This window comes from Ambystoma mexicanum, chromosome 7q, assembly GCF_040938575.1.
Source record: "Ambystoma mexicanum isolate Mex_15411 chromosome 7q, UKY_AmexF1_1, whole genome shotgun sequence".
Classification (NCBI taxonomy): domain Eukaryota; kingdom Metazoa; phylum Chordata; class Amphibia; order Caudata; family Ambystomatidae; genus Ambystoma; species Ambystoma mexicanum.
The window spans coordinates 23,563,721-23,588,921 of NC_090941.1; the positions used below are offsets into that span (position 1 = coordinate 23,563,721).

Here is a 25,201-nt window from a genome sequence, read left to right on the forward strand (position 1 = left end):
GATGGGTGTCCCACTCAATACCCAACTGTGATGTGCATATGTACATATAGCATCTTTACTTACTTGGCCCTATCTTTAAAGCAAAACTGGGAGTTTGATACATTTATTTTGTAATACTTACCCGAGGTGACAATCCATTGCTTACGCGTCTGTATTTGCCAATTGTATTTTACACCAACCTCCTCCTGTCTGAGTTCAAGCCTTACTGTTTAGTCACAGTACCAAGCGAGAGTTTGGTTACACATATGTATACCTGCCTGATCCACTAAGGTTGGCTTCCTAGAACCCTACACTATTATTGATTCTGAAAAGCCCTCCGAACAGTTAGTTCTGAATATTTGACCGGCTCCCTGAGCCTGGCAAATACTGGTTAGCCAGGCAAGAGGTAGGAGGGAACTATTGTTGTACCCAATATAACAAAGACACCACTTTCCTATGTTACATTTGGACACGCAAGTCTGGGAAATCAAGGGGTATCGCCCAAGAGGAGATTCCAGTGTTAGGCTCTTGATTAGACTCCTTTGTGATTAGAGCACTCCCAATAGGAGCATGAGATATTCATCTTTCCTAGATTTCTCAGTGTCCTCGTTACTTTCCCACGTTACTTTCACACATTTCTTTCACAGCCCACCTCTTCATTATCTTGGATAAAGAAGACACTTCTCTGTTCAATGGAAGAAGACGCAAACTCCCTATTGATCTTCCATTCACACTCCATGCCCCACCTTTGGATAATTACAGGAAGGCTGGAGAGTGAATTTGCCCAGTTTGGACATGCTGTACCTAATCAAATACCTGGATGTCACCTTGGACACATCAGGCTGGTTGTTGGGCATTTGGTAGCTCAGGCCCCCTTGACAAAGACTTTGGGAACCTAATTTGTTTGAAAGAGAGGGAATAGGCGTATGCTCCACCCAGCATACATTTACCCATCTCTAAGAAAATTGATGAAATCTGAGATGCACCCCTTTTTGGTGCAGGAATAACACCTATCAACCTTTTAACAGCCGAGTTCAGTTATGCCTGAGTGAGCTTCCACACATGCTTGTGGCAGGCTGAGGACCCCACATTTGTAAGTCTTTCTGGGCAGCAAATTGCAACGCAGCGGGTGGATGTGCCAAGCTAACCTTTTTTGATATGGTCCCTTCTGTGTGTTTCTACTATCATCTGTGTGGCTGTATCCTGAACGCCTTACAAACACAACACCTTTCCTGAATTAATGTTCTTCCTAGTTCCCTTGAAAATGTGCACCCTCGAGGCAGTCCATCCCAAATATGAGGGTTTTCCCTGTCTCTTGAGACCATGTACGTTCTCCTTGTGCCCATAGGTTTTGTCAGGTCCAGTTTGAGATTTCCTGCAGGAGTGATGCTGGCCCACCAGACCTGCCCCCCACCCCCACCCCCTCCAAGTCCGCCTGCCCAACAGTCTCTGTACAGATATAACTACCAAGCTGGCAAACCCAAGGGGAAAGGGGAAGTGGAGAAAATAACGCAGATCTTCTCTGGCACTTTCTTCTCTGTACATTACTGCAGTTCTCCCACTGACACTTCAGGATAATTATATTTCTAGGGAAGTTTATTTACTTATTTACAGAACTAAGGAAACTGTGACCTGTCCCTTGGGAAACTAGAATGAAAGGCAGTTTAGAACCCTTTGAGAAGTTCCAAACTACCTCACCACCAGGCACAGCCAATCGCTGCTGCAGAGCCGAGCCTCCATCTTGCCCTGGGGAAACAAAGGCTTCCTGACAGCCCCATGAAGGAATTTCACATTCCCAATCACTGACCCCCTGCTGCAAAACTCATTCCCAAACAGTAGCTGATATATACTACAGATCACCCCTCCTACACCTCCAGTTAGAGTGTCTAAGTTGTGTACTGTAATGTGGAAACCTGACGATGCCCTGTGGGACCCTGACATGTATTTCTTAAGAACCAGCATCAAAGCCATGCAATTGAATTTCTTAATGTTAAAGGATATTTGTACCGCGCACTATCACCACCGTAGTGGTCCCCTAGCGCTCTGGCAGCTCTGAAAAGTGAGGGAGGGGTGAGTTAGTGGGAATAAGCGAGAAAAGTGCAAGAGAGCAGTGATGTGCCGCTGGCAGCCTCAACTTGATTAACACTGTTCGCTGGGCTTGGGATGTTTTCTGGTCGGTAGCCGGCGTGTGCTGTAGTGCGAGTCTGTGTGGTTTGTTTTGTTGTTGTAGTGAAGTTTTGTGTGGATTGATGTGTTATAGGGTTGCGGTTGTGTTTGGTTAGGGTTTGAGAGGTGTATGCAGAGGGGTGAAATTGTTAGTGGATTGGTTAATTGGCATTGCTGTTTGGAAGCAAAGTGCCAAACTTCCACGTTCCCTCCAGGTGAGGCGCACAAACATCTCTGCACCTCCCATGTGATCCTGCACCGGCCGACATCCACAATCCCTTCCACACAGAACACCCCCCCCCCCTACACCCCACATTCATATCTGTGTCCAAGTTCGGGGCCCCCTGCCCACCTCCGACAAACCTGTCTGTATGCGGGGCAAGCAAGCGTTCGTGATTCCATCCCAAACTGGCCCTAATGGCATTCCCAATCCAGTCCATACGCAGCATTGGTCAACCAGCGCTATTCCATCCAGATGTGCCAGTGGTCGGCATTCACAGTCCTAACCACCTGCTCATGCAAGGGTACTGCTCATAGTCCCTGCGAAGCATGGCACATGCCAACACTCGCATCTACTTGCAGGCGTGGCTCCTGCAATCATTCACAACTCCATCCGGTCCTGGCGCTTGCCAGTATCCACAACTCTGTTCAAGTGTGGCAACTTCCAACTGTTAGGCAGAAACCTGTGCAGTTCCCTTGGGGAACACTGCAAAAGATTTAAGACTACAGGTAGAGCAGTAAACCCCTTTGGTAGCAGTCTGTACCACCCAGATTTACCTGGTAGCTGTGGCTGAGCAGTCAGACTTCTCTCAAGAAGAGTTAGGCAGTATGTAAAGTATACACAATATGTACCAAAACACCATAGCACAAGCAAACACTGACCAGAGCTTGGTTTCAAAAGTATATAGTTATTTATTTAAAATACACATAAGTTAAAAACACTCTAGCAAAAATATAGTAAAAGCACTTCAACACAGTTATAATGAAAGTAGATTCAATCCTTTCTCCTATCTAGACAACTCTAAGTAAACACCACTTAATTAAAACAGAGGTGAGTGCTTAACGTTAGATGACACTCTAGTAGTTTCCAAGAAAGGGAGAGAAAAAGCAGAAATGGGTTAGACACACCACTCTAAGGTCCAGAGCACTTGCAATAGGCTTAAAGAAGAATAAAGTCACAGGTGAGCAAAAGTCACTAGGCAGGGCCCACTCTTAGAGTAGCCGGAGCGAAAATGTGCCCAAGATCACACTGTTAGTTAGAGATTCAAAGTCTTGCAAAGAGTCAAAAAGAGGTTAGAGTGGCTCAGAAAGTTTAGCCAAAGTGTCCCAGGCACTCCCAGGTTCGAAAGCCGGGGACTAAATCTACCCCGTACAGTCGGTAGCAAGGGAAGCCAGGCGGAACACAGTACCTTAAGCGGAAAGGATCCTCCAGCGGTGGCAGTTGTTCCAGGCAGCGACAGCAAGGCTCGACGTCGGTCAGGGGAGAAGAATATCTCGCTGAAGAGCAGAAGAGAAAGGTCGTAGCACTGCCCGGGAAGAAACCAGCCGCGGAGTCCTCCGGTTAAAGGGTTGGTACCGACTTTCGCGGTATGGGGGTAAAGTGTGGTATTCCGGATGCCGGGGTGCTTGGCACAGGCAAGGCGGCCACGAGATACCTCAAAGAACGGAAAGAAGGCGAAAACTGGTTGTCCCCACCAGTCAAGGGAAGGAGCCACTCCGTTAAGAGTTCTCCTCGGTCGTCGGGAAAAAGTGGTGAGACGGTTCAGCAGGGCTCCACCGGGTGGTGTCGTCGAAGCAGGTCGGCTCAGCTCTTCCCTCGTCGGATTCTTGGTCCTGTGGCGACTTCTGAAGTCCCAGTCCCCAAAGCCCTGCTTTTATGCAGCAAACCCCCATTCACCCAGCCTAGCTGTCACTCAACCATGCTAAGTGGTGAGCCGGGCGGCTCACCACTTGGGCCAATCAGGACGGAGTGCGACTTGAGTTACCAAGGTAACTCAGTCCAGGGTGCCTAAATCCCCCTCCACCCCTCCTAAGTACCCCAGACAGAGTGGCACCACTTTGGAGGGCTTCTGTGGAGAAGCCCGCCAAAAGTGGAACAAAGGGCTCCACTTTGGGTCAGAGTTACAGAGGCGAACACCAACGCCATTTTAGAATCAAGTTTTGGCAAAAAGTCCCAACCGGAGTTATAAAAATAAATATATAAACCGGCGGTATGTTTAAGGCTACCGTAAATAAATAATTAAATGTGTTAGCCTAAAACAATGGGAAATCCCATAGGGAAATATTCGCGGTCGAATATAAAAAGTAGTTTCCACTGCCACCAGCCAAAACTCGATCAGGGGGGACGGAGACGTGCCCCCTCGACTAACAGACCCTGGGGCAATCGAATTGCCCCAGCCAGTACGTCCACAATATGATGGTTTGTACTGGTTCTGTTCAGGATTCAAGACTAGCAAAGTCTTTGGTGACTTTACATGCCCTGGGAGACAGTAGTCAGTCCCAGGGTATGGAGTCTATGTTGGGGAGTCCCTAGGACACCCCTGGGTCACGGCACAGAGGGTGCTGTGTGACCCACATCACAAAAATACATGAGGCCCTATGGAGTAAGAGACCCCATAGCCCATTCAACACAAGGTTTAACCAAGAAAACACACTTCAACATGTCCAAGAGTGAGGGTAAAAGAGTCTCACTCTTGGCAGGAGAAAAAAATTAAACCCCAGAAATCCAGCAAGCTGCTGGGGGACTCACTAGGTAGGGAAATTCAGCCTAAACAGAGAATTCTCCCTAACACTCGCCCCCCCCAGACTAAGGGACAGGAGGATTTAATCCACTCCTGGATGAACCTCATACCTCTAGTCGATGATATACATCCTAGAGAGTCCATCAGCATTTTGATGGTGACACCTTGACCTATGTTCAATGGAGAACTCAAAGGTTTTCTTTTGCAAGCTAACGGACCTACAGACCCTTTGAGGAACATCAGTCTTTTTGTTATAGGGGATCTGGTTGACCAGTCCCTCAGAAGTTGGTACAACTTCTGAACCTATGTTAGGCTTTTTCAAGGGGTCCTTATAAAGGATTCCCTTAGATCTAGAGGGGCCTCCAAGGTTCCTCACCACCTCTCTTGTGGGAGCAGGTTGGGTCTTAGGCCTCTTGGTTGGAGGGGTTGGGGTTAGGCAATGTACCTGCTTCCCCTTCCTCTTAGATCTACCCTTACCTATTTTAGGAGTTTCCCCCCTAATATTAGGATTTGAGTTGGGGTCTTCAGTAGAAGGTCCAACAGTCTGAAGGTTTTTGGCCTTAGACTTTTCTTTTCTGGTTTTCCACCAGCACTGAGAATTACCAGTTCTCTCAGGTCCAGATAGGGGCCTAGTTGGTCTATCCACCTCTTCCTCAGAAGCAGGGGGAGTCAGAGACTCTGAGACTAGGGGAACAATGATGGAGCTTGGTTGGGGCGCCCATGTTCCTAGCATACTATCCTGAAATGTGCCTGGGTTAGAGGTCAACTTACTAACACCAGGGCTTGTAGTGGGGTTCTCAGTAGAGGGTCCCACAGGCTTAGAAGGGTCCTTCAAGGTAGCCTGTCTAGCCAATTTGGTTAAGTTCTGCTTCTCCATACTGGGAGGCCTGGGGGTATGTGACACTACTCCTAGAGTTCTTAGGTCATTCCCTAACAGGACCTTCCCAGGTACCTCAGTCTGAACACTGACAGGGATCCTTACTGTCATGTTGTTACATTGAATGAGGGCTGGTAGAATAGGAACCATTTGGACAGGGCCTCCAGACATCTTAGTGGGACCTTTGGGTGCTTTGGCCACATCCTCAGGTTGAAAGAAGCTTTCATCCACTACTGTTCTGCTGGCCCCAGTGTCTCTCCTGGCAGGAGTATCCTGGCCATTGACAAGAACACTGTCCACATAATACACCTTAGAGTTAACAGGTAGGGAGTTATACACAACCCTATTCTGGGGACTAACCAGACCCATAGGCTCTAAGTTTACAGTTGCTTGAAGACCCAAGGGTTCTTCAGCAAAGAGTTCAAAGTGGGCACTAGCCATCTGTACTTCATCCTCAGGAGTGAAGGCTAAGGAGACTGTGCTGATCCCTGCAGGTTTACCCTTGCACTTGGGATCTCCTTTGATATGGTCAGTACCCTGACAGACATAGCATTGTCCAAATGCTCTCTGGAAGGGTGGCTTGTTCTGACCTCCTTCTGGCTTGTGGCCAGAAGGTACACTAGCCTGATTCGGTTTACCCTGGGGCTTACCCTGGTTATTTGGTTGTTTGTGGCCCTCTTGGGTATGGGAGGTATTAGAATTCTCTTTGGAGTCCTTTTTAGGCTGTTTCTCCCCATCCTTCCTCTGAGTTACCCCAGAATCCTTGGGAGTGGCCCTGTTGGCAACCCACAAGTCAGCAGCCCTAGCTAGCTTCCTAGGATCCAATTCCTGTGAATCAGCCAAGTGCTGTCGGAGCTCAGGAGAGCAGGCATCATAAATTGACTCCAACATAAAGAGATTTCTCATCCCCTCATAAGTGTTCACCTTGTAACCCTTAATCCATCCCTCTAAGTTTTTCAAACATTCACTCACCCAGGTAGCCCAAGGGGTACCATCATGCTTTTTGAGGCTCCTAAACCTCTTAAGATACTGGGAAGGGGTCTTCCCAAACCTAGCTATCAAAGCTAGTTTCACACATTCATAGTCCTTCCTATCCTCCTCCCCCATCTCCATTACCACATCAGTTGCAACAGGGGGAAGCCTAGAGAACAACCAGGTGAGTAAGTCATTTCCTGTGATGTTCTGGAGCCCATGATTATATTCAAACAGAGACAACCAATCCAACACATCCAACTTAGGCTCATACATACCAACCAATTCTTTAGGCATCCGGGGTCTTTTAGGACTGGAACTTCTAGAGGAGCCAGAGAGAGAAACATTCTCAACAGATAATTTCTTCATTTCTAAGTCATACTTGAGCTCCATTTCCCTTAGCCTTAGTTCTTTGTCAGTTTGAGCATTAAGTTTCTTATACTCCAATTCTAGCTTCATTTTCTCCAGTTCAAAGTACTGAGGACTAAATGTGGGACCTGGTAAAGGTCCAGTAGGCACAGCAGGTAGAGCAGGCAGAGGCCTAGGGGGGACAGTTACAACAGCCTCACCCTCCTCTTCTGACTCTTCCTCAGAAACATCAACATTTTGCTCCATGTTAACTTCAACACTGTCATCTACAGTTGCTGGAGTGGTAGGTTCCTCTGAACCATCACCCAGACTTTGGTTAGCTAACAATCTTTCAATCAGCTCCATTTTCTTGCCCTTAGTCAGGAGATCCTTATGTTTACAGAGCACTCTTAAACAATCAGCAGTTTTGGCTGCAAGGGACTCTTGACTATAGCTTTCTATAACTGACATGTTAGAGGTTTTACTCTTTCAGTGCTAAGCTTTGTGGTTAGTTGCACTAAGGTATCTAAAGCACAATAAAATGTATACTCAATACAGATCCCACCGCTGTACACCAGTGTTAGGCAGAAACCTGTGCAGTTCCCTTGGGGAACACTGCAAAAGATTTAAGACTACAGGTAGAGCAGTAAACCCCTTTGGTAGCAGTCTGTACCACCCAGATTTACCTGGTAGCTGTGGCTGAGCAGTCAGACTTCTCTCAAGAAGAGTTAGGCAGTATGTAAAGTATACACAATATGTACCAAAACACCATAGCACAAGCAAACACTGACCAGAGCTTGGTTTCAAAAGTATATAGTTATTTATTTAAAATACACATAAGTTAAAAACACTCTAGCAAAAATATAGTAAAAGCACTTCAACACAGTTATAATGAAAGTAGATTCAATCCTTTCTCCTATCTAGACAACTCTAAGTAAACACCACTTAATTAAAACAGAGGTGAGTGCTTAACGTTAGATGACACTCTAGTAGTTTCCAAGAAAGGGAGAGAAAAAGCAGAAATGGGTTAGACACACCACTCTAAGGTCCAGAGCACTTGCAATAGGCTTAAAGAAGAATAAAGTCACAGGTGAGCAAAAGTCACTAGGCAGGGCCCACTCTTAGAGTAGCCGGAGCGAAAATGTGCCCAAGATCACACTGTTAGTTAGAGATTCAAAGTCTTGCAAAGAGTCAAAAAGAGGTTAGAGTGGCTCAGAAAGTTTAGCCAAAGTGTCCCAGGCACTCCCAGGTTCGAAAGCCGGGGACTAAATCTACCCCGTACAGTCGGTAGCAAGGGAAGCCAGGCGGAACACAGTACCTTAAGCGGAAAGGATCCTCCAGCGGTGGCAGTTGTTCCAGGCAGCGACAGCAAGGCTCGACGTCGGTCAGGGGAGAAGAATATCTCGCTGAAGAGCAGAAGAGAAAGGTCGTAGCACTGCCCGGGAAGAAACCAGCCGCGGAGTCCTCCGGTTAAAGGGTTGGTACCGACTTTCGCGGTATGGGGGTAAAGTGTGGTATTCCGGATGCCGGGGTGCTTGGCACAGGCAAGGCGGCCACGAGATACCTCAAAGAACGGAAAGAAGGCGAAAACTGGTTGTCCCCACCAGTCAAGGGAAGGAGCCACTCCGTTAAGAGTTCTCCTCGGTCGTCGGGAAAAAGTGGTGAGACGGTTCAGCAGGGCTCCACCGGGTGGTGTCGTCGAAGCAGGTCGGCTCAGCTCTTCCCTCGTCGGATTCTTGGTCCTGTGGCGACTTCTGAAGTCCCAGTCCCCAAAGCCCTGCTTTTATGCAGCAAACCCCCATTCACCCAGCCTAGCTGTCACTCAACCATGCTAAGTGGTGAGCCGGGCGGCTCACCACTTGGGCCAATCAGGACGGAGTGCGACTTGAGTTACCAAGGTAACTCAGTCCAGGGTGCCTAAATCCCCCTCCACCCCTCCTAAGTACCCCAGACAGAGTGGCACCACTTTGGAGGGCTTCTGTGGAGAAGCCCGCCAAAAGTGGAACAAAGGGCTCCACTTTGGGTCAGAGTTACAGAGGCGAACACCAACGCCATTTTAGAATCAAGTTTTGGCAAAAAGTCCCAACCGGAGTTATAAAAATAAATATATAAACCGGCGGTATGTTTAAGGCTACCGTAAATAAATAATTAAATGTGTTAGCCTAAAACAATGGGAAATCCCATAGGGAAATATTCGCGGTCGAATATAAAAAGTAGTTTCCACTGCCACCAGCCAAAACTCGATCAGGGGGGACGGAGACGTGCCCCCTCGACTAACAGACCCTGGGGCAATCGAATTGCCCCAGCCAGTACGTCCACAATATGATGGTTTGTACTGGTTCTGTTCAGGATTCAAGACTAGCAAAGTCTTTGGTGACTTTACATGCCCTGGGAGACAGTAGTCAGTCCCAGGGTATGGAGTCTATGTTGGGGAGTCCCTAGGACACCCCTGGGTCACGGCACAGAGGGTGCTGTGTGACCCACATCACAAAAATACATGAGGCCCTATGGAGTAAGAGACCCCATAGCCCATTCAACACAAGGTTTAACCAAGAAAACACACTTCAACATGTCCAAGAGTGAGGGTAAAAGAGTCTCACTCTTGGCAGGAGAAAAAAATTAAACCCCAGAAATCCAGCAAGCTGCTGGGGGACTCACTAGGTAGGGAAATTCAGCCTAAACAGAGAATTCTCCCTAACACCAACATTCACACAACTCTATCCAAGCATGGTAGCATTCATGGAGTGTGTGAGTATGTTGGATGGAGTTGGGCAGGGATGCTAATTTGTCCTCATGGGGGAGTGTCGCTTGTGTCCTATTTGACTTATCGTTGTCTCTCGTTATTATGGGAGTTTCCCTTAGTCGTTTCCGGGTGTTGTCATTGTATTCCTAGATCTGTTGTATTGTTCATTGTGTTTCCTGTTTGATTGTTTAGTTTCAATTTGAATCTGCAGTGTTGAAGAGCCAGATTTTTAGTAGTTTTCTGAATTGTAGGTGGTTTTTGGTTCTTATTTCTTTTAGGATGTTCCAGGTTTTTGCAGCTAGGTGGGAGAAGGAGGAGCCCCCTAGTTTTTTCTTGAGGTATGGTTTTGGTTCCATACGGTTTTCATTGCTTGATCTGAGGAGTCTTGTTGGCTTGTAGATTATTTTCTTTTGTAAGAATTCAGCTCCCTGTCCGCTAATTGCTCTGTGTGTTATTGTAACGCTCACCTGATTCCCGCAGAGGCGCCGGTCTTGACTGGGTGAATGCCGTGTCTTCAAGGGTGATGTGTAACACACGGTTGATTCCTCGGGCTGGACCTCTGTGCACTGTGTGTCTGACGCAGAGAGTAAGATGTCTGCAGATAGAAAATATGGGATTAATGAACTGGGGTTATTGGGTGCCTCTCTCCTCTTCCCTTTCTCTTCTCTTGTAGGACCCCAAAGCTTAACGAGCTCACCTTAGGTAGGTGAACGCCGAGCTCTCCATCTGCCTCGGGGGCAGGGTGCCGTAAACAGTTTCTTCACTGGATAAGGGTGCAGGCCTCTTGACCTCAGAGGACTGCTGTCCGTCGTTTACTGCACGAACGGTAAGTTCTGGGCACTTCAAATGTCTTTAAAGTCTTTAAGTGCGTAAGACGTGGCTGCTGTGGAGCGGTGCCGAGGAGCTCGTGAGTATGGCTTTTGACTTATGTAAAGTTCTTTTGTAATGATACCTCTTGTTTTGCAGGATTCCGGCGATGGCGGATGGCGGGCTGAAGAGAGTTGAGGATCGAGCCCTCGTGAGGAATAGAAGCGCTTGGAAGCACGTAAGTGAGCGCTTGTTGCCTGCTTCACGATGCGCACTGTCTCTTTTACCTTGCAGGTACAAGTTCGGAGCTTTAGAGAAGCTGAAGGGTGCTGGGATACCCGCTGATTTCGGCGTGGGAAGGAGTGATGGCACGTGAGTAGTAAAGTTGCCCAATGTCTCTAAACACACCTTCTTTTGTCTTTCAGATGCGGGATGTAGCGTTGAAGGCCTCCGGAGCGTGCGAAGAGCCGGTGAGCTTTTGTCTTTCAGATGCCGGAATGCAGCGCGAAGACCTCCGGAGAGTGCGAAGAGTCGGTAAGCTTTTGCCTTTCAGATGCCGGAATGCAGCGCGAGGCGTTGGCGACAACCGCTGGGCCAGGTAAGAGATGCGCTGCCACTGAAGACCGTAGTGCTAACCTGTTCTTTCTTTGTCTTTATAGGTGCTGCTGAAGACTGGATTCCAGGAAGGTAAGCCTTTGTTCCCTAAGGCACAGGATCAGAAGACACGGTGAGCGTTCTGCTGCAGAGAATGCAGAATAACGCAAAGCAAGATTCATCCATCGGGTGTGGTTTAAATAGCCTCCTGTAGTGCTTAGGTGTCTCCTTCCACGGCCTCGCCTAGGTAAAAAAGAGTTCCTGCTTTCCAGAAGAGTTCCAGTGTTCTGAACCTAGGGAGTGGCTCCTGCCCCACCCAACAGGAAAAGTAGTCCCAAACAGAAGAGGATCAGGGGCTCAACTGGCAGGTAAGTAAGCAGCATGGTCTGCTGCAGGTAAGTCCACCCAAGCATTATGAGCCCGGCGCTTCCAGCGCTGGGACTGGGCACATTTATGAGCCTGGTGCCACTGGCGCCAGGACAGGGTCCAAAAAAGGTCCCAATTGGGACTGGCCGGCACCCGGAACCGGGGTTATGGGTCTGCTTCCAAGGGAGTTGGGTAAGGCCTGACCCTTTGGAAGCAGAGATCATGACAGTTATGCACATTGTTTTGAAGGTGATGCAGTGTTTGACTGGGAGCCAATGTAGTATTTTTAGTTTTGGAGTGATGTGGTCGCTTCTGAATAGTTTGAGGAGGAGTCTGGCTGCTGCATTTTGGATGTGTTGTAGTTTCTCCAGGAGGTAATCTGGCATCCCGAGGTAGAAGCTGTTCGTGTAGTCGATTCTTGACATGATGAGGGCGACGATTGAGTGTTTTGTGGGTGAAGGACAGGAAAGGTAAGATTCTTCTTGTTGTGTGAAGGAGGAAGAAGCATTTCTTGATTTTTGCATTTACTTGTGGTTCTAAGGTTAGGGTGTTGTCCATCAGGACTCCAGATTTTTTTACTACCTTAGATGGTGTTGGTGCGTTTCCCAATTCCGTCAGCCAAGGAATGTAGGAATTGTTCTCTTGGTTTTTGGATATAATCATGATTTCTGTCTTTCCTGGGTTGATTTTCAAGTTGTTGGCGTTCATCCAGTCAAAAGACTCCTTTTAGACACTCGGGGTTGAGTGATCGGCTTGAGTGTCTTCGATTTTGTAGATGATTTGAGTGTAGTCTGTGTAGTTGTAGCATGTCATTTTGTATTTTTTTGTTGAAGATTCTGATTACTGGAGTCTAGTAAATGTTGAAGTATAGTGGTGACAGTGAGGATCCCTGAGGTACTCCAGTCATTAACTTGTGGAGTAGATTTGAAGGGTTTTTATCCATACTGTTTCTGTTCTGTCTGCTAGGAATGATTTAATCCAGAGTAGTTCCATGTCCATTATACCTACATCTTCCAATCTTTTGGTTAGGGTGTCATGGGTAACTGTGTCGAAGGCTGCGGAGAGGTCGAGCAGAATCAGAGCAGAGGTTGTGTTGGAGTCTGAGTTTGATTTTAGGTTGTCCCAGATGGATAGTAGTGCCGATTCTGTTCCTCTTGCGGGTCTGAAACCGACTTGTGCTTGGTCTAGCAGGTGGTGTTTTTCTGCATCGTCTTGGGTTAACTTGTATACGTAAGTTTCTAGGAGTTTTGCTGGGTAGGGAATGTTTGTAGTTGGAGAGGTCTTCCACGTCGCCACTTGTTTTTTTAAAAGCGGTTTGATATATGCTGATTTGAAGGATCTTGGTACGGTTCCTGTTGTGAGAGATTTAGGAGGTTTCTGCAGTGTTCTGATGGCGTTCCTTGTGCAAGGATTGATTTGTAGATGTCAGGGGGGCAGGGATGCATGGGTGATCCTGCTTTTTTGCTGTGTTTTACCAGCTAGGCGAATGCCTCTGCTGATATTTCAGGAAAGGTTTGAAGTTTTTGCTGTGTTCTTGGTTGGGTCCGGTTGGTTGAGTGTTATGGTTGGTTGGTTTGTTTTTGTATGATTTGTCGGATGTCGCTGAGTTTGTTCTTGTAAATGGTTGTTGCAAAGTTTCTCTGAGGGGATTGGAGTGTTGGCGCAACCAGGTGGTTTTCTCATTTCTTTAATGATGTCGAACATTTGTTTTTGTGTGTTAGTGGCATTGGTGATTCTGTCGTCGTAATGCCTTCTTCGCCTTTTGTATTTCCTTCTTGTATGCGTGGATTTCTTTCTGGAACCATATTTTCTTGCCTTGGTTGTATTTTTCCTCCATTTCAATTCCAACTTCTTGTTGTCCTTTTTCATGCTGCTTAGTAGCGGGGTGAACCATTTTGCCATTGCCCGTTTTTTGAGGGGGTTAAATGGTTTTTCCAGGGCAATGTTTTCAATTGTATCAGCAATCCATTTGTGCAGTAGCTCCGCTTTCCCGTCTAGGTCAGCCAGCTCTAGTTCTGTAGTTGCGAGTTTGGTCATCTCCAGTTGCTCCATTAGGTTGCTTGCTTGGACGGTTTTACAGTTTCTTTTTGTGATGGTTGTGAGCTTGGGGGGTTGGATGCAGACTTGAGTTGGTAGTGTGATCACGAATGGGATGATGAGATGGTCTCTCCACAGTATTTGTATCGGTGGTGCCCTATTGATAAGCTTTTCCTTTGCGAAGATTGCGTCAAGGGTGTGTCCTGCTGAGTATTTTGCCCCTTTGACCAACTGTTGTAGTTTCATGGTTGTTGCCCAGTAAGTGAGTTTTGGGAGTTGGCATGTTTTTCTTCGACCCAAATGTAGAAGTCCCCCAGGACTATTAGATGCTCATGCTTGATGGCTATGTTGGTGATGGCATCTATGAAGTTGTCGACGACAGTTGCATCATATGTCGGTGATCTGTAAACCAGAATGAATGTGATGTTAGTTTTTGGATTTGCTGATTGGTGTATGACCATGGTTTCGCAGTTGATGAGAGGTTTGTCCGTTTTCATTTTCAGGTGTCCTTTTGAATGCCTTTTTTGTTTTTTCCTTTTTACCTGAAGGCATTTGAAGTTGGTCGCGAGGCATCTTTGGAGTGTGATTTTGTAGTAGTGGTCCAGCCATATTTCTGTATTTCTGTGATGAATAGGATGTCAATGCCGTTGTTGCAGAGGAGGTCAAAGATCTGTGAGTGTTTTGACATGGATCTTGCGTTTGTAGGTTGCAGTGGATTTTAAAGGTGTAGTTTGGTTTGTGTTTTATTGTCGGCGTTGTTTTCTGAGTGGTGTTGCGATTTGCTTCTGGGTCGGTCTCTTGTTGAGGTGTTGGTACCGTTGTGTCTGTGTTGTCAAAGTTCTTCTAGTTTCAGTCTTGGGTTTTTGTTTTCATCAGGTTCCTCTTCAAAATGTTGTGGCTATCGTGTGGAAGTTCTTGTTTTTACATTAAGCCATGCCTGACCTTCCAATCACTTTCCTAGTCATTCATTTGTTCTCACCAGAGTGTAGCCAAACTGCTATTCATTCTTTTTAGACATGTCTGTGGTTTTTGACCTGGCATGAGTTGCACATGGTTGCCCATCTCAGTAAAGATTTCCTTATACTGGGTTAGGATTATTCTTCTCCCAGATGAAGCGAGTTAAGGTGGAATTGTTTTCTCCCCCAAGTATTTTATTTTCAACCCGCTAAACTGCAATGCTTCCACACTCCAAATAGCATGAGAGTTATTGTCTGAGGAACTGATTTCCAGTTTTTAAATTTAATTTAATTTCACTTTGTGAATGTTAAGTTTTGCCTGCAACTGAGTTTTTGACTCTACTTTGAATGATCTACATCAACCCATTTAGCCTGTGGACAGTTTAGGCCCCAGTCTCTTACCCAAGTTACTCTAAGTTTCCAAAGCCTTTCACTGGAATCCGGCCACAAACATTTTTTTTGCATATAAACTGTTTATATGCTGTACTCATTATATTGTAACCTTAAGATGCTGAAAGCCTCACAACTTTGTATATTGCTGTTCAAGGTTGGAAAGACTGTGGCTGGGAAAGTGGACTTGAGACACTTTGCTTAATTCTAAAAGGCAGCACCAATTATGATCAATGATACAAAATATAGTACTTTGTCATCTCTGTTCTGCGTATATTTCCTTACATGAAACGTACTGTGCCGATTGGATTTGATGAGGATCATCATTTTTCTGTGTTGTGGGTCGGTAGATTTTTTTGATCAGGTAAAACCTACCCTGAGGGGAAGCACTTCACATTGTTAATGTTGTCTTTCACATCGTTGCATTCTGCATAATATTTTTCATGATTATTTTTTACTTTTAAAAAAGGTTTCCATTCATTATCAACTAATGACATGTTCTGCAACTGACAATTTGACTTTTTTTTTGCAGTTCTTATTTGCTACACACACACCAAAACAGAAGCTACTGGGACATCTCCTTTATCGATAGTCACAGCTTTGGTGGATAAAATTGGTAGGTAATGTTTATCAATATTTGCTACAATAAAACCAATCCCCAATATGATATACACATAATTAAAATCTGGGATTTAAATATCAAATATATCTAAAGCATGTGTTGATTTACTCGAACGCTAACTTTGTATGCGTGGATCCATGTTCGATTGAGAGCATGTTCCAGAGTGAAGTACTGTATGCCTAACCTAGATTTTTCATTTTGATCTTTTAAAACTGGTTGATTTAAGTAAGAGGCTCTCTAGAATTGTTTTACTTGGAGCTTTTGTCCATTTGGCAGGCCAACAGCCGTCTTGACAAGGTGTGTTATTGTGAAGCTGCCTAGCAACTAGAGCAGTGGTGGGCAACTTGTGGCCCTCCAGAAGTTTGGTGTACATCTACCCATCAGCCCTACCCAGCATAGTCAATGGTTAAGGGATTATGGGAGTCGTAGGCCAAAACATGTAGACGACCACACGTTGCCCAATCCTGTTCTAGCGTGAGGCAGTGGGATTCGTTCAACATGGGGAGAATTGGGCGGAATCTTCTGGGTCCAGATATCAACTAGGCTGGAGCATGAAGTAAGGGTTTCAGTATACAAGACCGAATGTCCATGATTCAGCAATTGCAGAATTCCGTCATTCATGTTTGCAGAATCGCTGACTGGTGAAGATTGATTACACATATTAAGTACACCACTCACAGTAGTGTTGGTTCAACTCTTTATTTCAGGAACTTCTTTACAGTCGCCCGAGCCTCTCATCCATCTCTCTAAAGCCGCTGTGTCTCTCTCCCCTCTTTAAAACCCAAACATTCCACCAGCTCATTCCACATTCTGCACTGAATTCTCTATCTAGACTCGTAATGTATTTACTAGTTTATTGTTTGAATATCTGTATGTCTACAAACAATGTATATATGTACACCTATTTATCTAAATTGTACTGTAACCATATGTAACTTATCTCCTTCCCTTTACTAACATGGCTCACATTTGACATTCTCCCATCCATGCACTCCTTCCTCACACTGGGCAACAATGCCACACTTTCCTTCTTTCAAAAGCCCCAGTTCCTTCTCCTCCCTTCACTTTCTACACTTAATACACCTGCCCTGTTCAACTGCCCAGGACATAGCCTTGTGTATGTCTTGCGTCTCCTTAAACTTTTAAATGGTGAAGCACCAGTAGTATCCGGCACTAATCTGCATTGAAAGACCTCTCTACATCACTGCTCAAGCCCAATCCCCACCAGTGGATGTAGTAATTCTAATCACGTCCATCAACATCCTGTTTAATCTTTCCACTACAGCATTTCTCTTGCGATAACATTTTTCGCATGCTGGATCCCATTTTTTTTCCCAAAAATCTCTTGGATTTTCCTTGCTACAAATTACGGGCCATTGTCTGAAATTCCTTCGGTGTAAAACTCTCCAAACAAAACTTTGACTTCAGAAACGGGTTCACTCTCTTTGCACTAATATCCTTCACCACGCATTCTTAAAGCCACTTGGTCAACACATCCACTGCCACCTCCACACAACTTTCTTGGGCTCCTCTCACGTTCAATAGACCTAGGATGCCATCTGCATCCACATCAGACTGTGTCTGGAATCAACGCCACCTTTGGCTGGTAGCACTTTATTCACATCATGGGTGCTTGGACCCCTTAACTGATGGAATCAATCAGTCCCAACCTCTGCTCTAAGATCCAGCAAGTGGAAGTGCTCTGAACAGTCCTGGAAGGTGTCCAGTCATAATGTCGAATACAATAATGTCGAAAGTCAAAATGTCGAAAAAAAATGTCGAAAATAAAAATGTCGAATTACAAAAATGTCGAATTTTTTTCGATTTTTTTTTTCTTCGAATTAATGTTTAAATAATTAATTATATTTTATAAAACATAATTTTTTTAAATGGTTAAAGGTATATCCAGGTGAGTGGGGGGGATGGGGAGGAGGGGGGGGTTGGGGTAGGGGTTTGGGATGGGTTTTTTTAATAATTATTTAATTAATGTTTTATTAAATACTTTTTTAAAAAAAATTAAAGGTATATCCTTGGGGGTGATGGGGAGGAGTGGAGGGGTGGGGTAGGGGTTTGGGGGGGACCCCCCCCCCAATAAAAAACGTTAGTATGTGTGACATTTTACATAGTTATTTTAACATTGGGTTTTCGATTTTTTTTTTCGACATTTTATTTTCGAATTAATGACTTTTTCTATTATATGTATGTGTTTTCGACATTTTTGAATTCGACATTTTTTTTTCGACATTTTTGTAATTCGACATTATTTTTTCGATATTTTGACTATAAACCGTCCTGGAACCATCCTGTGGGCTAGCTAGACATCGTCCTGTGCTACTTCGCTGAAACAGTGGCCGTTCTGAGTTGAGGCTTGGGACTCTGCAGATCCCTGGCTTGTTGAACAAGGCGCATTTCCCTGAAGTTGCAGCTCTCTGCCATGAAGAGGGGTTTGCCGGACTGGTTTGTTTTCTCTTCACAAGGTTCACTTTCTACCATGTTCTTCAAGTGGCCATCGCTGCTTGCTGCCTGCATCACTGTTAGGGAGAATTCTCGAACATTTGCTCATTCCTCTCTACCTTGGAGACCCCCAGCTCTTTTGCTGAACTTTGGGACTTTGTACTTTTAATTCTATTTGTTTTCTGTATTTGTTTCTTTTTGGTTATGGAGTCTGACAAACTCCATAGGCATTATCTGTTGCAATTGTCACCCAGCACCTTCAGTGCAGTGCCACAGGGAAGTCTTCCAGATTTCCCAAGGATCAACTACTGTTTCCCAGAGCAGTAAAGTGAAATTGACTTTACTTATGGTGTGCTGGGTCTAGCAAGTACAATGCTATCTTACAATAGAGTGCTGAGGGGTTACTTGGTGTCCCCTATGTCTAACTGTTACCCTTTCCTCAATTGACTGGCTGATGGCAGTGGTTTCGTTTTGAACTACCTTGGTTTGCATTTACCCCGACTGTTTGCGGCTCCAGTAAAGTAACTGCGGGAGCCATCTTTTTCAAAATGGCGTCCAGCCATCTTTGCTAAAATGGTGCCTGGTCTTCTTTTTTCGCCAGGTCTTTGTAGAAAGGTCCTTCTCGAGAGTTTTTCTGACCAGGTTTGGTCTCTTTGTTCATTTTGCCTTTGGCAGGGTTTCTGATAGAAACCCGCCTCTGGCTCCAGAGTGTCTGGGGTAGGCAGGAAGTGAGGGAGGTGCCTGAAACTCCCTGTGCTTAGTCTACTAGGAGACCCAAATGCACTCTGTGGTGATTGGCTGGCTGACTGTCTGGCAAGGACAGCCACCCTGCTGGGTGAGTGACAGCTATGCTGGATTGAATGTGAGAGTGAAAGGGGCCCCTAGGGGACCCTGACGTCTATGGAAACAAGGCAAGTCACCACACACGATAGATACGCCAGACACAGGGTTGTATTCCCAAAGCTAGGGTTTATTGCAAAGCAAAAGTCTGTTGGCCAACTCGGTCTCACGCCCCGCGACGTGCATCTCTAGACCTCGAGGGACGCAAGAGAGTGAATTACGTACCTCAGTTACATATATACAAAATGCATATCAAACAATCAGCTATGACATGTTTAACACCCCCCTTTATTGGGTTTCTTTGAACTTGGTGTGATGATGGACCTCTCCGACTACTATGACACCTTCAAACATCTATTCTAGTAACAATTTGCAATTTGTGAGTGCGAAGGCATCTTTCAGTTGTTGAATAGAACACAGCGCTTCTGTTCTTGGAAGCGAGCTACATACGGGGGGGGGGGGGAAGAGTTGCATTCCGGACCTTGCTATCTATTAGGTGCTATTCGTGTCCTGGGAGCCGACACGCTCTAGCGGGCTCAGCAAAGGGGGGGCCGTAAGAAAAGCATAATTCAAGCCTTTAGTGGTATTATTCTAACATATTCTACCATATGACGAGACTGGCTAGCAGCTGCGAAATGATTAAATGCCCTGCAGCTCTGCTTCAAGGCTACATTCGGGAGGGAGCCGGGCATTCTTCCTGGCGCTGCCTACGTTTGTGTTTCAACTAACTCTTGTTATCCTCTCGGCCCTGCGGCCTTGTCCTTTTCACATACAGACAACAATGTTTTTCAGTCGAGCAGTGCAAGCGGAAAATATACTGCGAAGCAATAGGAACAGAAAGCAATGAGCAATGGTTAGAAAACAAAATGGCGATTCTTGTTACATCAAAATGGTCGTTCATTGGCAAACTTGAAAACCTATAGTCTGTCATATCGTGCATGAGACGGTTGGCCCACGGCCACCAAAATGCGTTTGCGGTCACAAAGTAGAGGTATCCATTTTTCTAGGCTGACAAACCCTCCTTCGGCCGTATGCCAAACGTCTCATCTATTTATTGAAACCTCCTCTAGTGATGATGAATCTGAAGTACTTATGTCTGAATTTCGCATGCTATCATAGGCATCATTGTCTAGATCAATATCTATTGCCATCAACTCTTTTACTGCTCTTATCTCATTTGGGTCTGGGTCAGTTCGATCATGAGGTTGTTTTTTCTTTGTCATATGCATACATCCTTCCGTACATCCCTCAGTTACTTCAGCGCAAACTATGGGTAAACAATGTATACAACAACAGCACGTTAGGAATATTCCAAACACCACTACTAATATTGAGATCAACTTCCATCCCCAAGAACGTAGTATTCCCCAAAACCAAGATCCTATTCCCCAGCTCCCTTCTCCAGTTTGGAGTTCAGAGCTTAGGACGTGCATTTTATTTTTTATTGCTTCAAAGATCGTGGGGGAATAGTCATCGACATAAACGCAACATGCTGATCCCACTATTTTGCAAATTCCCCCACGATCAACCAGGATCACATCGAGAGCCATTCTATTTTGCAGCGTCATTAACCTGATTCCTCTTTCTTCCAACGTCATGTTAAATAATATATCTGTTGTCTTTATTGTATTTTTTAGAATTCTGGACAGTTGCCTTATATTATAGGAGTTCACTATCTGCCCTAAGAATGGAATAAAAGATTTTGCTACATCAGTTGCTATTAAAACACCCTCGTCAGTCCTTTTGACTCTAGTTCTGGATAATCTGACCATGGCTGCTTGTAACATGTACCTCCCCAGTTTCTGGGCAACCAAGGGTATGCTTTCTCTCCACATATAAAATAAACTGGATCACCTACGTATACTGGTTCTATTTCCCATTTTAATACCACTGTATTCATACAACCAGCATATGTTCCGACTGAAAAAGAGCCTTTCTTTTTTAGACAAAAAGGGACAGTTCTTGGGCTATAATTCACCGTGTAAAATGGGGGAATTGCATCTTTGTCCCCTCCTGTTCTTACACGAAACGTAATTACAGATGTTTTTACTGGTGGGGACAATCTATCTCGTCTATTTTGTCGTGTTATCTTTCGTGTACCTTTCCTCGTGGGCTCTGGGGCTATTACTTGTGCTTTATGGAAAATGGAACAACCCACAGGCTTCATTATTATCTCCTCAAACTCATTCATGTTGGTTCTGTCTAATTGACCCGTATTACTCTCATTCCATTTCCCATAGAACATTGCACCTAAAGATGCACTACATGCAGAACTTAATGGTAATGGCTGCACATACCGCCCTATTCCTTTCCCAGCATGCTGTGGTAAATGGGCACATACCCAGCAATTTGTTTTCTTCAGGATTGCATGTGTCATGTTCATGATCAACAGTAAAGTGTTATTTCCAAAACCTTCCCTGTGTTTTTCTTCCATTGGGGGCAGGGTACAAGTGATCACCTGAACCGGGCTTTCAGTAGTGGATATATTAATTATTGGTAAAAATATTTCTAATGGGTGTATTGTTTCTACCCACCATAATATTAGGGCTGTTGATATTGGTGCTACCACGCTCATAAAGCACACTATTATTGTCAGTACCAGCATACAATTTATTTTACCATGCGTTTTTCTTAAGCTTACAGTCTTTATAATTGACTCATTCTCAGCGGTGGTGGTGCAGGAGGAGGCTGGAACCGGTCCCGGCATGTTTCTCGTCGTCCTTCTTCTTTCTTCTCACAGTTCGTTGTGGATATCTCTCTTCGTCGCGTTTGCTCTGATGTTAATAAGTTCAATGGAATTGTCACATTTCAGTTCTGCCTGTCCTTTTTAGCCTGGATTCGATTATTTGTTTTTTTTAGGCAAGATCACTTGTCCTTTCTTATACTGCTCAGAGGACCTTTGATCAGTTACCTTATCGCCTTAGTATCATGTGCACCCAGCTTGTCCGCTCTGGTTCCGGACACATGTACTTTTTATGATCGCACCGAGGAGCCGCGGGTCTTGAATTGTCCGACTTGCACAATTCTCACGCTTCTCTCCTCTACACCTCTGGTTCCTTCTCCGTCCATGAGCTGAACCAGAGGTTGACATAAACACCAAAAAGAACTGCGGATCACTTTGTCTTCTGAGGCCGCAGGTTGTATTGCCTTGCTCCTGGTATCGTATGATCCGTGAACAGTGCCGGTGCACTTCCAGATTCAGGCTCAAAGTCAGCCTGTGGCGCTACTGCAGGTGCTGGTGTGCGCCGCGCCAATGATGCAGATCCGTTTTTTGGCGTGTTGGCAAGTGCTGGTGGGCGCCAAAGGGGTACACTATTTGTTTCTGCTGGTATTTGCAAGGCAGATTTCGCGTCGGTCAGCAGTGATGTCGATTCTGCTGGGCAACGTTGGGGCACTCTTTGCCCTTCCCCCTCTTTGGCAATCGTCTCAGGCTTTGTTTCGAGTTTCACTTCTTGTTTTGGCAGATTGGGTGGCTGCTTACTGGCAACAGTTTCTTTCGTTTCTGGGACCGCTTTCTTTTTCCTGTCATCAGTGTCGGGCAAGTCTTTCAGTGCAGTTGGAATCTTCTTGGCATGGGTGGCATGGATCCACGACTTCCTTCCATCCACCCGTATTGCCGTCTGCGTCGCCAAAAGTACTTGATGGGGCCCGCGCCACCTGGGTGCTAATGATGACTTTTTTTCAAAGTTCTTTAGCAGCACCCAGTCTCCTGGCTACAGCGCGTGCCCTGGACCGGTGTATCTCACTGGTAATGCCTCCTGCACCTTCTGATGAATCAAACGCAATTTCTGCATTAAAAGGCCACAATAAGTACTAAGCACAGGATGTTCTATCTCACTAAGTTGTTTTGGCTGAGGTGCGCACCAAACATTTGCCGGCCTCCCCATCATGATCTCGTACGGGGAGAGCCCAGTTTTAGCCTGTACAGACGTACGCATGCATAATAGTGCTATTGGTAATGCATCCACCCAACTCAACTTGCTTCCTGCACAAATCTTGCTAATCTTTGATTTAAGAATCCCATTGTGCCTCTCCGCAAGACCGGCAGAACTCAGATGCCTTGAACTATGGAATCTCTTATCAATCTGAAGACCAGCACATATCTGTATTACCACTGTACCCACAAAATGTGGTCCATTATCAGACCATAGGACTCGGGGCAAGCCAAATCTGGAAAAGTACTCCTTCAACATTACTTTTGCCGTGCTCATTGCTGTGCAGTTCTTCAAGGGATATGCCTCCACCCACTTACTGAATGCACAGATCACCACCAACACGTATTTTAAGTTTTGGCACCTCTCCATCTCTATGAAATCAAAATGAATTACCTCAAATTGCATGGAGGGCGGGCCAAAACTGCCTGTTGGAGTCACTTTTCCCTTCCCTACATTGTGTTGCAAACACGTGATACAGTTCTGCACCAACCTCTCTGCATTCTTTTTTATGTTTACATTCTGCCAAACTGTAGAAAGGTGCTGTATTTTCTTCGCACAGATGTGCGTAGGGCTGTGGGCCATTGTGACCATTGCAGTCACGTATGAATTAGGCAACATCCAGTTTCTAGTTCCCTTGTCCACCCAACAACCCTCCAGATCCCACTCAGCAGATCCCTCTGCCCACCCCTGTATTTCATCGGCCGTAGCCTCGGCCTGCATTTCTTTGACAGTGGCAACTCCACCTTCTACCATACAGGGTACTTCCTCTGTCTGAACCGTCCTCATTTTGGTATTCAAATCAGTGGCAGTTTGTTTTACAATTCTGTCTGCAAACGCGTTTCCCTCTCCTACTTTGCATGTTGCTTTTTTATGTGCCTCGCATTTCACTATTGCTTGGCGCTTTGGAAACGTGAGTGCAGACAGCAACCGTACAATCAAAGGGCCATGTTGAATTCTGGCGCCGTGTGATGTCAGATACCCTCTCTCAGCCCAGAGTCGACCAAAATTATGAACCACTCCAAAAGCATACTGACTATCAGTACATATATTCACATTCAAATTTTCAGAAATCTCGCAGGCTATGGTTAATGCTATTATTTCCGCGGCTTGTGCTGAATTATAGGGAATTCTTTTGCTTTCTACAACGCTCTCTAGGGTAGTTATGGCGTATGCGGCAGTTGTCGTGCCATCTGGTAATTTAAAACATGAGCCGTCACAAAATAACTCCATCTGGCTCTTTTTGTGGGATATCACTTAAATCAACTCTTCCCTTGGTTTCTTCCTCAGTGACCATTAAGCAATCGTGGGGGGGTGATTCATTCTTCCCAATTTCTTTTATGGTTGGTGGCATTCATTCTGCAGGATTCAAAGCGCTACACCGCATAATTTGGATATGGGGCGCGAACCAGATAATCTCATATCGTGTCAATCTAGCAGAGGTGAGGTGTTGCGTCTGTGTCCTATTTAATAGAACGTCTATGGCATGTGGCACCATCAAAATTAAAGTGTGCCCCAATACCATCCCTTCCGTTTGTTTCACTGACGCAGCAGCCGCCGCGACAGATCGCAAACATCGTGGTAGTGAGCGCGCTACAGGGTCCAGCGCAGAAGAAAAATAGCCGCACGGCCTATTTCTTCCACCTTGTTCCTGTGTCAAAACCGCCAATGCACATCCTTCACTTTCACACACAAAAATAGTCTAATGTTCTCATATTTCGGCATACCCAAAACTGGAGCCGAGCATAATGCAGTTTTCAATCCATCAAATGCTTTCTGACATTCCTCATCCCACTGCAAAGGCATAACCGCATCCTTTCTAGTTGAATTCACCAACGGTTTCACAATTAACGCAAAATTACCAATCTATTGTAGGCAATATGAAGCCATGCCTATTATGGCTCTGATTCCTTTTTGTGTCTTTGGAAAAGGCATACAAGAAATACTTTCTATGCGTTCTGGCGTTAGTCTTCTCCCTCCTTTCGAAAGTAGGTAGCCCAAATAGGCCACCTCCTTTCGATTATACTGACATTTCTTCAAAATAGCTTTATCGCCATGTGCTGCTAGGTGTGACAGTAGTAATACAGTACTTTCTTTACAAATCTCCTCTGTGTCTGCAGCTAGCAATAGATCGTCTGTGTATTGCAAGAGTACACAACCCACAGGTAATTCCAGCATGTCTAGCTGCTCTTTTAATGCTCTACTGTAAATACTTGGACTTTCCGTGTAACCTTGCGGAATCCGCGTAAATGTAAATGATCGTCGTCCTAATGTGAACGCGAACAAATATCTGCTGTCCTTGTCCACTGGAATACTGAAGAATGTTTTTCAAATCTACTACACTAAAATATTCTGCTGAAACAGGTATCATTGTCAA

The 25,201-nt window shown here is 45.4% G+C and overlaps 1 protein-coding gene across 2 annotated transcripts in view; it reads left to right on the top strand.

Annotated features, from left to right (window-relative positions):
* The window catches only part of ACOT9 (acyl-CoA thioesterase 9), an 872,728-nt gene that overhangs the window by 311,310 nt on the left and 536,217 nt on the right, over nt 1-25,201 (top strand). For both annotated transcript variants that reach the window (XM_069639309.1, XM_069639308.1), the window contains one exon: nt 15,509-15,592. In XM_069639309.1, coding sequence (XP_069495410.1) covers nt 15,509-15,592 — 84 coding nt within the window. The remainder of the gene's footprint in view (nt 1-15,508; nt 15,593-25,201) is intronic.